Raw genomic sequence first — 16,478 nt, 5'->3', positions numbered from 1 at the left:
CAGGGTTAAACGTTTATCAGCCGTAAATGAAGCCAAACAGGGAGACGAGCACAAACACTGCTTGAAGGATTGAAAAGAACATTGACAATCAGCAGAACAGACAAACTTAACGCCCAGTTAAGAGGATGGCATATGTGCACAGCTTGCGAAATTAACTTAGCATAATATGAAATCTCGCACAAAAAGGGTTGGAGCTCCTTCAGGTACTTGAATCGCAGCAAGTTGATGATGGCATGTCCCAAAAAAATGCACTTTTCAGGAGAAAAAACTACACATTTCCAGGAAGGCTATTCTCCAAAAGGCGTTGGAAAACCGTCTATAGGCTTCGTAAATGCTACTCTCGTGTACAGCCCATAAACCAAACGTCATCAGGATAGTTATCGCAACAGGGAATGTCCTGAATCGGCTGCTCCAAATAACGATGATAAATTCCCAGCACAGGCGCGATTCCAAACGACAAGGAATTAAATTGGGAAAGCCCGAAGACGGTTTTGAGAACCAGGAAAGTCCGAGGAACTGCGTCCAACGGCAACTGCAAGTATGTGTCGCGCAGGATGGTGCGTGAAAATACCAGCTCCCTCACAACTTCGCCAACAATTCCTCAAGTCGCAGAACTGGATACGGATTCGCGACAATTGCGTGTTCACCGTCTGTTTAAAATCGCTTCAAAGGCGTACGGCGGCGTCTGGCTTCTAAATCACCACCATAGGAGTAACAGACTGATTCGACAAAATAGGAGAAAAGATGCCCTGATCCTGCCAATTCTGCAACTCTGTCTTCACCATATCGTGCACGGAGAAGGGGATGAGGTGGAGGCGACAAAATTTAGGCACCGCCGATGGCTTAAAAGAAGAGTTGCTTAGAAATTTCTGCACGGCTCATGGTATTCTCATATACCTGACTGTGGGACTGCAGTAAGTAGTACAAATCCTGAAAAGAGACAGATACATTAAATGGACTTCATCAATTATCTGAAAGAAAATAGAAAAATCGCGCTACACAAAAATATTTTGCGCCAGTGGGGAATCGACCTCTAACAATGCCTAATGAACGGAAGGAGAGTGACACCGTGGCCCCGAAAAATGCCGCCGGCGGGAATTATGATGCTGCAACGCCACTGCACAGGAATCGTCAACGGCGTCAACACACGGCAACTCGGCTGGTTGGGGCAAACCACCTGAGGAGCGCCGCGAGGCACTAGGTTCTGCTTCGATGGGTACCTTATAGTGCCATCTACCAATTGTCGGAAAGAATGTCCCTTGCACCGCTGTAAGCTCATGCGGTTCCACAATCTGGGAAACGTCGGCTAAATAACGATCAGACGAGGTCAGCACCCTACTTTGGACGTCAGATTCAGGTGATAACCGAATTAGCGCATCGGCATACGAAGTAGCACGAGAGATTCTGCAAATCGGCGATGCAGGTCACATACGACTGCTCAGACTGATTCTGCTGCTGGTTAAACTGCAGCTATTTGATTTCCAAAATATTGCGTAAGTAACCGACAAAGTTCTTCAAATGGAAGTTTCACAGGCTCAGTGGAGGGCTTCAAATTTTACATAACGTCGTATAACCCCCCACCATTGGGGAATAGCAAGGTGGCTTTATCGAAGAGATTGACGATACGACTTACTTGACAGTGCAGCTAGAACCGGCGCAGGTAATTTTCCGACCTTTCCACCTTTCCCGCCAAAACGGCGTCAAGGGTGAGGGAGAAAACTGCACAGTGGGCGCCTGGGTCGCCACCTGTGCAGAATTGGTGCAGTTCCGCAGTTTGGTTAAGCACCACCTGCATCTACCCATGCTGTCGCTGCTGCTACTCCTTTGTAGGCGTAATTGTTCCTGCCAGCATTGCAGGAATGGCGGGTCCGTGGTGACCAAAAGTTAAAACCATGAAATGAAGAGATAAAAACAGAAATGTGCCGAACCCTATTATTCCCCACTCCCTTGGCTACAAAACCTTATTTTTCAACTAATCTCTGTTCAATGCGACGGCATTACGCCGCCTTACTGGGAGGGCCTGTATGCCCACATGATACCACGACACTGGTCGACGTCGGAGCCAACGTCTTGCTGCATCAAGAACCTCCCAATCATCCACATACTGCTTCCCGCAGAGTGCATCCTTCATAGGGTCAAACCGATGGAAGGTGTGAGATCAGGGCTGTAGGGTGGGTGAGTAAGAGCAGTTCAGTGAAGTCTCTGGTGCGTATACTTGTAAGAGGCCAGTTAAGCAGCTAGGTGTTTGGAACCGTCGATCACCTCGAATGAGAGTGTCCGCACGTTCCAGCATTGCAGTAGTCACAGCTGTGTGCAGCCGGCCAGCACCCGAATAGATTTGCGCGACCTCGTTACGATGATGACAGCCGCCACGCGCAACGAATCGCCATTATTCTGTTCAAAGCCAGGTCTCCGAAGACATTCTGTAGGCATCAATGAATATCTGCGATGCTCTGGTTTTTCGCCAAAAGAAACTCAGTGACAGCTCTCTGCTTGAAACGCACGTCCATTACAGACTTCATTTTGACGACTACTTATAGCGCCACCACCTATCGGAACTTCATGAAACTGTAGTGGCTGAAGCGGGAATAATCCACAATATCCCACAACAATGCCGCATTTTTTCAACCAATATTTGCCGAGAAAAAAGGCTGTTGCGTTAGTTATTCAACGCCTCTCGTATCTGCACAGGCGTGACAACATCCCTAAACAAAGCTGTTTTCTAAAGGTACTGTACAGGCCGATGGTGGCTCCACAACAAGCTGGGGAACAGAACCCCGCAGGAGGGAATGAAAACTCGCTGTGCGAGTCAATCTACAGGGAAGCAGGAAGTCCGAAACCTCTTAGAGACGGGCACAGGGATGAACACAATACACGCGCGGGCAACTGATGACTGAGCACAAGCAAACGGCGCACGGGACGAGATGGAATGCGAAGACCGCGGCGGTTGAACTCACCATTACGACTACCCTGCTCGGCGTCTGTGTCAGCGGGTCTTCCCACGTCGTCGATGTTCGCTGCCAGCTGCTAAAGCCCCTCCCGGACAAGTAATCCTGGCCAAACAGTTGTGTTACAATGTGACGTGCAGCCACTGTTCTTCAGCACTATGTCGATGACGCTAATGTCTCTACCGTTGCCAGGCTCCGAACATCTGTCCGCCGCCTGGGCATCCAGTCGCTTGGGCACCCTACCGCCTTCTCGGGACTACGTAGCAGGGGATCAGAATCCATCGCCGCCCCCGCCGAGCGACTTCCGCATCGTACACCACTGGGTGTGGCATAGTCTGCAGTATTCGCTGCGGAGCAGCTACGCCGGACCGGTGCGCCATGGGCAGGGAAACGCGGGCCTTCGTTTACCTAGCACCTGCAGCGGTGGTGCCCGCACAGCTATTTCCTCCGCGATATGCCGCAGGTCGGCGAACTAGGTGGCGCTGAATGACTTATTCGCTTCGCTTGCTATAGACGCCAAGAGCTTCAAGGCCCATTGTTTACAAACAAACAGTAATAAAGAATGAGAGACCTGAGTTTCTCCTAACCCGCCAGGGTAGCCGAGAGCGCTAACGCGCTGCTTCCTGGACTCGGGTAGGCGCGCCGTTTCCGGATCGAATCCGCCAGGCCGATTAACGACGAGGGCCGGTGTGCCGGCCAGCCTGGATGTGGTTTTTAGGCGGTTTTCCACATCCCGCTAGGTGAATACCGGGCTGGTCCCCACGTTCCGCCTCAGTTACACGCGTCGCAGACATCTGACACAAGGGGGGGGGGGGAGGGTGAAGGGGTTGTGGTACGGGGTGGCGGCAGGCAGGGCATCCATCCGACCACCCCTCAAACTAACCTTGTCAAAACCGTTCTAACCACGTCGACCCTGCGAACGCTGCGGAACTATGGCGTAAGCGAAAGAAAGAGAGAAAGACCTGAGTATCTCCTGGCGTATACAACTTTCAAATAATTTCCGGGAATTCAGCCAGGTAACACTCTCAGCGACCGCCAAATTTTTTTAATTTTTTTTTAATATTTCGATGGGAGAACACCCCGCCATTTTCAAGGCAAACTGCAACGGACAGGCGATGTACATGCAAATTTAAAACCTCGGTTCTTGGACTGATGCAGGAAAGATAACACACATACTGAACACTAGTGCCACCATAAAGGACCAAATTCAGAGCTATCGATAGTGAGACTACGAACTTGGAGGTGAGGTAGCATTGACTCTGTCTCTCTGTTTTTTGACAAGGGAGACAGCTGGATTCCAAAGAGAGTTTAAACGAAAACCTCCATCCCTGTTAACGAGGTTGCTCGCTAATTTAATCTCAATTGCCTCTTTAATAACACTGTCCCAATAGCTGGACGTGCATGCCAATATCTCAGTGTTATTATATGACATGGGGTGACCAGTATCCAAGCAATGTTCGGCAATAGCAGATCTACTTGGCTGCTGTAATCGTGTGTGCCGTCGCTGAAAGTGTTACTGGCTGAATTCCCGGAAGTTCATATACCTACAAATTGTCTTCTCCTGCTGCACCTGCATCCATCTTCGGCAGAGAACCGCCTCCCACACCGAGCCATTCTTACAATTCCCTTATACAGGGTCCATCAATAAGAATCATCGAGTTAAAAACAGAAAAAAGAAACATTTGAGATATGTGCGTGAACAACGTTCTATTGGAAAGAGCAAGCTCTCGAGTTTTTCGTGGCTCCCGCTAGGTAGCAGCAGTGTTCACCCACTTCAGGTCTAGTAAAAACGGTGTCGGGACAACAGAAAACGTTTTGTGTTCTACGTTTTTGCGCAGTGCGGGTCAGTAATAATCGTTCAGCATGACTTTTGTACTAGTTATGGTGTGGATCCTGCTACAGTACAGAGCATTAGACGATGGCATGAACAATTCCGAGGAAAAGGTTGTTTGTGTTTAAGGCAGATCACCCGAGTGTCCCCGAGTGTCTGACACAGACGTCGACACATCCGCCATAGTTTCACAAGGAGTTCGCAGAAATCTGTTCGCCGTGCAGCTCCACAGCTCAACGTGACGCCGTCGTCAGTCCGGCGTGTGTTGCCTCGACCTTTACACATGAAACCATACAAAATTCAGCTACTGCAAGCTCTTCGTGAAGGTGACAAACAACAACCCGTGGAGTTCTGTAATTATAGGCAAGATGGAGGGTGACTGTTTTCTTCCACGCTTAGTGTTTAGTGACAACATTCTATTTAAATGGCAAGGTGAACCGTCATAATGTGAGAATATCGCGTGCGGAACAACCACATGAAGCTGTACAACATGAGAGGGACTCTCCAAAATTAAATGTGTTTTGTGCAATTTCAAGGGAAAAGGTGTATGGTCCATTTTTCTTTGCTGATAACACTGCTAGAGGAAGCACATGTCTCGATATGCTTGAGAACTTTCTTTTCCCACAGTTGCAGACTGATTCGAACGACTTCATTTATCAACAGTATGTGGCACTGCCACACTGGCATCTGGGTGTGCGGGAGTTTTTAAATCAAAGAATTCCTGAATGATGGATCGGTCGCACTGGACCAAATGATTCATCCTCACATTACTGGCCTCCAAGATCACCGGACCTGATTGTATGTGATTACTTCATGTGGGGGTTTACAAAAGACTCTCTTTATTTGCCTCCATTACCAACAACAATGAATGAACTGAGACATCGCATAACAACAGCTGTGGAAGCTGTAACTCAAGACATGCTCGCTGCAGTGAGGGAACAGTTTGAATACTGCATAGACATATGCCGTGCTTCTCAAGGAGAGCATATTGAACACCTATGAAAAGGTAGAAAAAAACGTTTTCAATTTCCCGTTCATCGAAAACCAAAATTCGTTGCATATGTTTATTAGTTTCAGAAATATACACGTGCCAAATCAGATGATTTTTTTGATACACCCTGTATTACACTGTTACGTTTCTTATTGTTTTTTTAAGCCGAGTGCCACCGCACAAACCTGCCTTACAGAGCGCGTTGCAGTCAGCGAGGTGAAACAAAGACCTTTAATTTTACATGAATTATCGAGAGCGTCTCCCAGTCCGTCTTTCTGATGTACGATTATTATAGTGAAGTGCACAACAATTGTACTTCCAACAGTATTCTAAGCCCAGATTTCTTCAGATTTATTGTAGGATTCTACTATCTTTTTACACCATTTGGTGTGCGATGGGAAGCGTCGCGGGCCCTTAAATTATCTCCGGTTCCCGATTTGCTTGTGGTGACCAAATAGTAATCCAACAGTAACAATCTTTTAGGAAACACTTATTCAAAACGTTAACTCAGAATATGATTTTCTCTCAAATTTTTCACTGGTTTTCTGTCCAAATTTAACATACAAAACATACAACTCAACTCGCAAACTTTCATATAAGCCAAAATGTAGATTCCACATCAAAAGTACGTCAAGTGAAGGGATAAGAATGTATGAAAACCTGAATGTTAATATTTCTGATTGCGTGTTCTGATATGTTCGATTTGTAACCAACCTGTTATAGATTTTATTGCAGTCTCTCGTTCAAGAAATTTTGCATTGCACGTGAATGTCAACTTTTGTGTCCAAAGTGTCAGAAAGTTGCTTTATATTGGATACTTCCATTCGTTAATGTCGTGTGGAATGACTGTCTTACACATTCTATTATTAACGCGAATTATTTTAGCTAAAACTATTTTATAGATTGTTATGGAGTCACAACTGAAATTTAGTATATAATGTGCACTCAAAAAGAAATGAAAACGACTGAACGTATCACACTGTCATTGTCTGCAGAAGGAGATATTGTCCGTAAAAGTCTACTGAGCTCCCCAACTCGCCGTTAGAGGGACAAGAGTGCGCACTCACGTGAAGAAAGAGCGAGCAGCTCACGTGTCGAACCTCCACCGCACTCAGCCCTTCTGAAACCAGAGAAATAAAATCATTAAAGGAAGAACAACGGCGAGTAGAGCGTTTTCTGGTAGCGCCTGAGTGTAGGGTAGGAAGATTCACTGAAGAGAGGCGCAGCACGTCAGTTGCCATTCCAACGCTCAATCCGACGTCTGTGGCAGTTGCTACTGCAGTAACTCGCCGGTCTTGAATAATGATGGCAGCCACCTGCTAGACAATAGTATCGGCAACGATGTGTAGCGTTTCAGTCTGCACATCTTTGGCCAACGGCATTAATCCTCCCCTGAATCGCTTGTGCCACGCCTTGACACTTGGTACTGACATGCAGTGCTCTTCGCACACTTATGTCATTCTTCATTGAATTTCCATTCTCCACACTCTTTCCGCTATCAGGAAATGCATTACACCTTTTTCCTCTTCTTTTACAACCTCTATTTCACAGTTTTGAACACTACTGAGAGCAGTGGATAGTCGACGCGTGCACGCGTTCGTCTGTCATCTCGAAGGTTTGCGCCCATGTCCGCCTAATAGCGAGTTCATCGGCTTTTTTTAACCTTTTTTATTTTTTTAAATTTTTTGTACCTTCTAGACGATTATCGGTTTCGGTTTTCCTCGCATTTTGAGCTTTGTTACAGTGTACAAACTTTGAAGTACTACGAAAATAATGAATTACACTATCATATTTAGACTATTGATATCTCATGCAGAATAACCCGCTGGGGCCTAGATATTCTGTATCTTGTCGATTACAGTTGCTTTCAACGAATAAATTTAAAAACCACTTGGATATAACTTCCTGGGAATGACTACATTTCGGCTGCACCGAAGCCTTGAGTGATTGTTCAAATTCTTGTTTTATAATTAGTTTATTTTTCGGTACAATGAAACACAGTTTCATTCAGAAATTACCGGTTTTAACTGTCATATTACCGGTTTCAACTGTTATTGATCATCTTCAGAGAGTAAGACGAATCCAGTAGTTCACTCGAATCACCAAGAAAACCGCACTGGTTTGGAAGTGGAGTGTCCAAAATCAGTTTAAGGTAATTGGACATTATCCCTTCGAACCAGATGTATTCGGTGAACGTGTGTTTGCCTCGACTGGGACTGCATATCAGCCAACAGACGAGGGGGTCTTGCAACATCAAAGAGAAAGTATCATAAGGAAAAAAGTGGAGAAAAGATATCGAAAGAAACAAAAAATTCGCAAAGACGATTTTTGAACAGAAATTTTCTCATGAAAATTCGTGTGTGGAGGAGCTATAAAATGTTGATGGTTATGAAGAAACTGGAGTCTGCTTTTATTGTAATGAGATATGTTATTAATCTGAGATGATGGGATCAAATGGTTCAAATGGCTCTGAGCACTATACGACTTAACTTCTGAGGTCATCAGTCGCCTAGAACTTAGAACTAATTAAACCTAACTAACCTAAGGACATCACGAACATCCATGCCCAAGGCAGGATTCGAACCTGCGACCATAGCAGCAGCGCGGTTCCGCACTGAAGTGCACAGAACCGCTCGACCACAGGGGCCGGCTTCATGGGATCTTGAGTAAAGTGCTATCAATATCAACACTCGATGATAGTGATTCGACATTTTCATCCCAGCATATAATACTTTGTCTACGCGGAATGAAAACAGCGCGGTTCAATTCGAATAAATAATTTTAATTTTAATATGATCTGAAGTGTGTGAACTCTTAATAATGTGCTGAGGTTTAATTATAACATCATCTGAATACTCCGATTTACCTCCATGGTGAAACTCTACACAGTGTGTCCTTTATCCCCACAATAACTCGAATTACTGAGTGTGGTTTCTTCAACCTCAGAACATCTGACACGAAACGATCAGTAGTTGCACCTTACTGTGCTGTGCTTTCGAATAACCGTTAATGTGAATAAAATGTATACACTCAGTCATGTATCCTCATAGTTGCTGCAGAGCATAGTTATTTGAGTTTCCACTATTTTGGACGATGAAAAATTGTAATGGCATCTTCCAGCAAATAGGCATTCCACGTAAATCCCCTAAAAACAACAAAAATTTGCTATACTCGCAAAACATCTCATTAACTACCGATGTACACCGTTCGAGCACATTTATTGCCCGCTAAAGAGATTCCTATGTTATTGGATACTTTCACTTTTAAGATAAAACGTGTGTTTTGGTGACGCGTAAGACTGTGACCCAGTAAGTGAAAGTGTTAGGTACCTTTCCCGTCACTATTTTTTCTTAATATTTCTTAACTGCAGCAGGAAGCTGGTAAAACTTTCGACTCTAAACAGTCAGTCTGATACGTGGACACGTTAGAGCTCTAAAGACATGGAGACTTATAAAGTGGTTACATTGAGGAAGAAACACGGACACGTGATTTACATCACGAAGTACTCTTAGCTTGGCTCTATACGCACAGCACAGGCATCAGCACCGGTGATATACATACATGTTAACGGCCAGTGCACAGACATCGTAGGGCGCCGGTGAGATACGTTGAAGACTTCAACGCACGGTTGGGCGACGAACCCTGTGTAGTGTTAAAGCAGACTTGTAGGAGTCCGTCTGCGTTTCACTCACTCGGCTGCATCATCAATTGTAGCTTCTAATGAGTTTCAGGTACGAGGCGCAAGGAATTCTTAGAAGGCAGTCAGCTGAGAAATACGACGCGAACTGGGAGCGCGTGGCTCGCGGCGAGTGGCACAGGTCGCGGCGGCGGCGGTGGCGGCGGCCCCCTCCCCGTAGTAGGGGAACAGCCTCCATCTCCGCCCCCTGCACCGCAGCCGCGGGACTTCGGACGGACGCCGCGGAGACGCCGGCAGTCGCTTCACGATAGCGCCACGACGAGCACGCCAGCGCCTCTCCGAGATGAGACCGCACAGCGTTCTGGTATTGCTGCTGCTCCTGCACGCGATGGTAAGCCGAAGGATGTCCATTCATTCACTCTCCCAACTCGGATTTGTGAATAGAAAGACCACGCGGGTAAATTCCAGACGTATTACTACTGTTGTTCTCGTACATATTCGACCCGAAATGATAGAAAACATCCTGACACAATGTAAGTGCCAATGCGGCATAAGAACCGGCAGTTTAACACAGGGATAAAATTTAGACAGACACGCTAGTGAGAACATGAACCAGTCACGTCGTACCGATATATGAAACCTTAAGTACAGCTGGAGGAGTGTCATTTTTAATAAAAATAATTTCCAGGCATCAGTAATGAAATGTATTCATTAGACAATGTATATGATTACCTTTTTGATGATAGGAACTTGCGCCAGTTAATTGTTACTCGACCAGAAAGCTGTATCTTATCTATAGAAGAAAATATTTACCAAAGAGATAGTCTTTCTAGCCTCCAGTTCTGTTTGGATGCACATAGTTTTTACAACGTTAAGATATCTCTCATGAACAGAGGATGGCAACACATATGTCTAGTGACTTGCTGAAGTGGTGTCAGACCCTTATCCGGTAAAAACTTGGCACAAGGGCTTTTGGTTAAGGCTGCTGTCGTGCTTTGCCTATTAGTAGATGGCCGGTAGGGAGAGGCTAGATGATACTGTAAACTCAGTCATCAGACTGGGTGCAAATCTTCCGGGTAAATTCTAAATATCTCCTAGAGTCTCACGAAGTGAGCACATATGACACTGTTGATGATGATCCATCCGTCGGATAAGGATGGTCAACCCGGAGGCCCTCTTGGTGCTATTCGGAAGAAGTGTAACATGCGTCGATAGTGGTTAAACACTCCTCCTTCGTCACTGTCATAGACGAAGCCACGAACATGGTACTGCACTCTACGCGCTCTTATCAGCCATGGTGAAAAATGAATAACTGCACTTAATGCACCCTAAACTAAAGCTGCCGAAATGCCATTAGGCTGAGAGGCGTACACCAGGCGGCGAATGACAGTACATAATGAAAACCCCAATAACGTCCTAGGAAAATTTGCATTTTTCATTGCATCGATAAATATGGTTTTCTGGCGCTCGACGTTTCTTTTCTCCCTTTAGTTGATACTTACCGTCGAGTCTTGATGAAATTTGTTACATTAGTGAAGAGCGATAAAGCAGTCGCAAACACTCTTCAGGAGACTCAATTTTTGTTGTTTATCTAAGGCATTTCTCGGACTGTGTTTTTCTAGTCTCATATAATCCTTAACATTGTAAGATATTTTATTTCAACTCTTTGAACTCCCTAGTTTCCCTTGTGCGTTTTTCTTGTGGCCCCTGCTTCATAACATTTTATTTCTTGACTCTTCCTTCAATAACGCTCTAGTGTGCTGCTATTTGTCTCGAAAATTTTGATAAAGTCATACAATTTGTTTTCAGTACATTTAATGTAATTGTACTGAGGGTCACATCCGAGGCAATAAAATGCATCCCCTTCTTCAGCATATAATTGTCCAAATCCATTTTTTCGACATTTTTGTCCCGAAACGCTAGTGCTGAAACCAGTAACGCGAACATTGTAATTTTTAAGCGATCTTGGACGTAACAAACAGTTACATAAAAATTTAAAACTGATTTCAGAGATTGCAAAGCTCCCTTTTAAATTGCGTCATTTTTTTAAAAAAGAGGAGGTGTTTTTGGTAAGTCGTTGTAATTCAATATATTTTGGTATTTGGCATCCCAGGGTCAGATCTAATCATTGTCTAACAATTTGGCTCACATTTGTAGGTATAGCTATTCCATCATTCGCAGCTGATGTTATTAAGCGTTATTAAATGCAAAGATTTGTCTAGAAGAGTCAGTATGCTTCAAGGAAAACGACATCTGCTAGTGGCAAAATGCGCTTATTTGTTAAGCGGTGAACGTCCATTATCATCATTTTCTTGTGTAACAAGGTCTTAACAAGAAAAAAACGAAAGGAAACTATTTTAAGTGATAGGTGTACATGGCATATATCTCTTATAAATATGACAAGGAGTATAAAGTAATTTTAAAACATTACGTGTCTCTTCGTATCCCGTGTCAGCAACAATTTGCGTAAAGTCTCGGGGCTGCAGTTGCATTAAGCAAGGTCGAATCGGTTTCGAAGACCGAAAGGCGAAGGAACTTTCATCGTATGTAAGTCGGCTGCTGAGACAAAAATTTTACTGAATTCTCAGGGAATTGCAGTAAGAATTACATATATAGGAAAATCAGTCAAGAGAACGAAATCTTCTGACCACTTGCTTGTTGAGCAAAACGCTATCGTATACGGTAATTGCAAAATCCAAACCGAATTTGCAAATTTTGTTTTAGGATATTTTTCAGCAATGAGAACTGCACCATGTTTCTCTCCTCACCCACCCTTCGGAAACAACTGCAGAAAGTGTGGACATAACTGACAAATGGACTGAAATCCTGATACGCAGATCAAACCCGACTTTCGAGATCGATTTCCTGGTATTAAACCCCGCTTGAATTCTGGCGTTCTCAATTGCATGATAATATATAATATCTTACTAAATTATAGTATAGTTAAGTATTAATTACTCTAACATTCTGTGGTAGTATATTATACACATACGTTGCTCAGAAATTTCAACTTCTTGTAAGTCTTCCAGGAAGCACTTTCCTTATTCGCCTCAATTAAATTGATGTGTGTCTGCCCATAATCGAAGTACTCCTACACAGTTTTGCACCCAGTCGTAGGCACTTTATTGGTCGCCAAGGTTCAGGAATCTACTCGCTCACATCAAAACCTTAAGTCTGCTGTCAGTGGAAGTCCTGTGCATGGAGTACTTCTGAGATACTGTGTTAGACATACTTGGCCGTAACAGAGCTGCACGCACACTCAAAAGCAATTAGGTATAATGACGGACGCATATTGGGTGTGTTACTGGCTTTCAGTAGAGCAGTACTCGAGTATGGAATGATGTCATAGTCACGTCGTTCATTGCTTATTTCTTCCAGTGAAGTGGCAGAAGCAGAAGTCTTTTATATACTTATTGTCCCAACGAAAGTCCTGAAATGGTTATGATAGGCAATATAAATTTGTAATTTTTTTTTGTGATTTAGGAACGTGAACACACACACACACACACACAAACACTGAATAGTAGCATATGAGTGGGGGGGGACAGAATAATAGGAACTGATTATTAATTGCTGCTTGAATGATTAAAAAATGATTGGAAGAAATAATTGGAAGTTAATTTATAAATCTGTACACATATCCTGTGTGAACTCTAACTGGCACTAATATCAACAGACCTTCAATGTGAATACATTTAAGATTAACACTCACATTTTTGAGTTACGTATTGCTTCTCATTAGTTTCCCTGTACGTAGCACTGATTATGACAATGCAGACACAGGATCACGCCTCCGCTGCTCGCTCAAATTGCTCTTGTCTGCTTCGAACCTCCTGATGCAGGATTCTCGGCGTGGGCGAAATGATTAACAGACGGGTATCATCGATGTAAATATATGAATAATCTTGTCCTTCCTAATAACTTTTATAACACTTTTTAATATATGCTTGGAATACACATTTTTAAACAATACAAGTACATAAAGAAAAAAAAACGAAGAAAGAAAAAAATAAAAATATGATTCAACATAACACACACATGCGTGCGCGCTAAAAGCTTCTATGCTGTGTAGAAAACTTGTTGGCATTCAAAATAGCTCCCAGTAGTCTCGAAATGGACAAATACAGATCACGTATGGATTTAAAGGTAATTTTTTTACCTTTCTTCCTCGACAATAGTGGCAAGTTCAGATAACGACGACGGAGGTGGATTCTCTCCAAAGCAGGCCCCGAAGATTCAATAATATTTAGATCTGGTGACTTTGATGGACAGAGCAGATGCGACAACTCATCCTCATGCTCACGAAACCACTCCTGGACGATTGGAGGTGCGTGAACAGGGGCACTGTCGTTTTGGAATACACCATCACCTTTGGGGGACAAACACCTTGCGATGTATCTGATCAGCCTTATAGTCACATAATACTTCACAGTAATGCGACATTACAAAGTACCCAGGGGACCCAAGGAATACCTCACCGAATCCCCGCTATGTTTCACTCTAGGGACGTAATCTCTGCCAGAAGTTGGAATCAGTGTGAAACAAGACTCATCCTACCAAATTAATTTCTTCCATTGCTCCATCTTCAGGTGTTATGGCTGTCCGACCCCGGTAGCTGAGTGGTCTGCGCGACAGAATGTCAATCCTAAGGGCCCGGGTTCGATTCCCGGCTGGGTCGGAGATTTTCTGCGGTCAGGGACTGGTTGTTGTGTTGTCCTAATCATCATCATTTCATCCCCATCGACGCGCAAGTCGCCGAAGTGGCGTCAAATCGAAAGACTTGCACCCGGCGAACGGTCTACCTGACGGGAGGCCCTAGTCACACGACATTTACATTTAGGTGTTATGGCTTCGGCATCACTTTTTCCTGCTATTAGAGGCACTTGCATCACTGATGCGTGGTTTTAGAATTCCAGCTCACCCTGCAGTTCCCTCGCCATGGAGCTCCCTTCTTGTTCTTTTGGTGCTGACGGCGTTCGCGAGTGCGCCATTCCGTTCTGCAGGGGCTTGCCGTCCTCTTATTTTTCGTTATAAAAACACCGTCTGTCACGATCACTCAACACACAGTTTCGTTCGCGTCGTGAACCAACAGCAGATTTTTTTCGGTTTTCCTTGCATGCAGTGTAAATCTTCGGTACGGTATCTCTTGAAACACCAAACATTTCGTCTCACTTGGTTACGGAAAGACCCACCATACGATAACCTACAATTTGCCCATGTTTGAATTCACTTAGCTCCGGCATAACGCACTCACAACTACACAGAACGCTGTTCCGACCACGGCTGACACTTGCAACGTATTGAGGACATGGCACAGGTGCCGTTAGTGGTCATATACACCAGCGCAACCTGCGGGATTGAATAGTACCTGCATTTAAGTTCAAGCATGCATTTCTCGCCGTGTTTTGTCATCTTTTCCCAATCCCTGTACATTCACGCAACGCTAACAGGAACTGGAAATTTAAACCAAAGAACTGTAGTAAACCTAAACAAAAGTGACAAAACCTGGATTTGATTCCTGTTTAGTCCGTTAAGACTACATTGTTTTATTACAGACGTATATGTACTCTTCGTCTTCGGGTGAAGCGTCGCTATCGCAAGGAGAGGTACTGTACGTGGAAGGATCAGTAGTGGCATTTACCTCAGTGACTCCAATTTGCTGCAAAGCACCTATCGCGTGAAACTGTCAGCTTGCTCGTTTCGATTGCGGAACCCAGAAGGCTGTGGACAGCGGGGCTCAGGCTAATATCGTAATGTCGATATGCAAAAACCATCGATTAAGTACGACGCCATCGCCCAGTAAAGAAAATCATGCTTACTGAATAGGGGAACAAATGGCCTGTATTTTCTGCAGCCACTACTAGTCAAGACTTGCCCGGAAGAAAAGACATCACATATACAGTTACGGTGATGGCGGCCAATGATCGCTTCGGTGCAAATGCACACCAAGCTCGAACTCTTAGCAGAATCGGAGAGATGCCGCGAGTAATGAGGCTAATGGGTAGGGGCACTACATCATTAGCGTGTGGTAGAAGTTGAGAATTTCGGTCTGACAGGAGTCGTACTGTGCGGCTGTGAACACCACTGCGTCCAGATCGTGTAATGGTCAGACCACCTGCATAGTAAGCAGGGCACCAGAATTCGAATCCCGGTCCGGCACAGATTTTCAACTTGCCGCCTTGACAAAAATCAACACTCACTGGCAGCTAATGTCTAATGTCTTTGATTCCTTTGTGCAATAACAATGTGATTACTAGGATAAGAAGCAAGTACGTCCTTTTAAAAAGCGAGACATCAACAGAAACGAAGGTAGCTTCCGCTATGCGTCAAGGAATAGGACCGCTACTTTTTTACGGCAAAGAAAATTACAAAAACTGTATTTCACGACACGAAGAGCAAATAGTCGTCATCCTTAAGGCCCGTGCATATAAAATACGAATAATCGTTCTTCCTGCCCTCTATCCGCGGATGAAAGGGAAGAAACCCTAAAGTATTCCACGATACAAAACGAAACATCAGTCGCACACCCCACAGTGATCCGCGGAGTGCAGATGTGGATGTAGATGTGCAGGTTTTTCTAAAAACGGTCATTCTGTTTCACAGCATAAGGACTTCCAAGAGAATGTCGATAGGAACTTGCGGCGAATTTCAACTTACGCGTAGAAGTACAAAGTTTATACCTTCGAAAATACCATCAGGTTTAACAAGAGTACATCTTCTAAAGTTTGCACATACAACTAGGCGGTTTTACATTGGTGTGTAGTACTTGAGGATGGAAGTAGCTCCCGCATGATGTGTCACTGATAAATAACAAAGAAAGATCAATTTTGAAATTTGCGGTAAGGTCTTATGGGATCAAACTGATGAGATCAACGGTCTCTAAGCTTACACACTATTTAATCTAACTTAAACTAACTTACGCTAAGGACGACACACACACCCATGCCCGAGGGAGGACTCGAACTTCCGAGGGGGGCAGCCGCCCGGACCGTGACAAGACGCCTCAGACCGCGCGGAAGATAAAACTTGAAAGTAATACCCAGTATGGTACGGAAGGTAGTTCAAAGAAGT

General features: G+C 44.4%; 1 protein-coding gene across 1 annotated transcript in view; it reads left to right on the top strand.

Moving 5' to 3' along the window:
• The first annotated feature begins 9,640 nt into the window (after positions 1 to 9,640).
• Positions 9,641 to 16,478, top strand: part of LOC126203674 (uncharacterized) — a 142,779-nt gene continuing 135,941 nt past the window's right edge. The window contains exon 1 of the mRNA XM_049938040.1: positions 9,641 to 9,798. Coding sequence (XP_049793997.1) covers positions 9,751 to 9,798 — 48 coding nt within the window. The 5' untranslated portion in view covers positions 9,641 to 9,750. The remainder of the gene's footprint in view (positions 9,799 to 16,478) is intronic.

This window comes from Schistocerca nitens, chromosome 9 (genome assembly GCF_023898315.1).
Source record: "Schistocerca nitens isolate TAMUIC-IGC-003100 chromosome 9, iqSchNite1.1, whole genome shotgun sequence".
Classification (NCBI taxonomy): domain Eukaryota; kingdom Metazoa; phylum Arthropoda; class Insecta; order Orthoptera; family Acrididae; genus Schistocerca; species Schistocerca nitens.
This window is presented reverse-complemented; position numbering and strand designations above follow the sequence as displayed.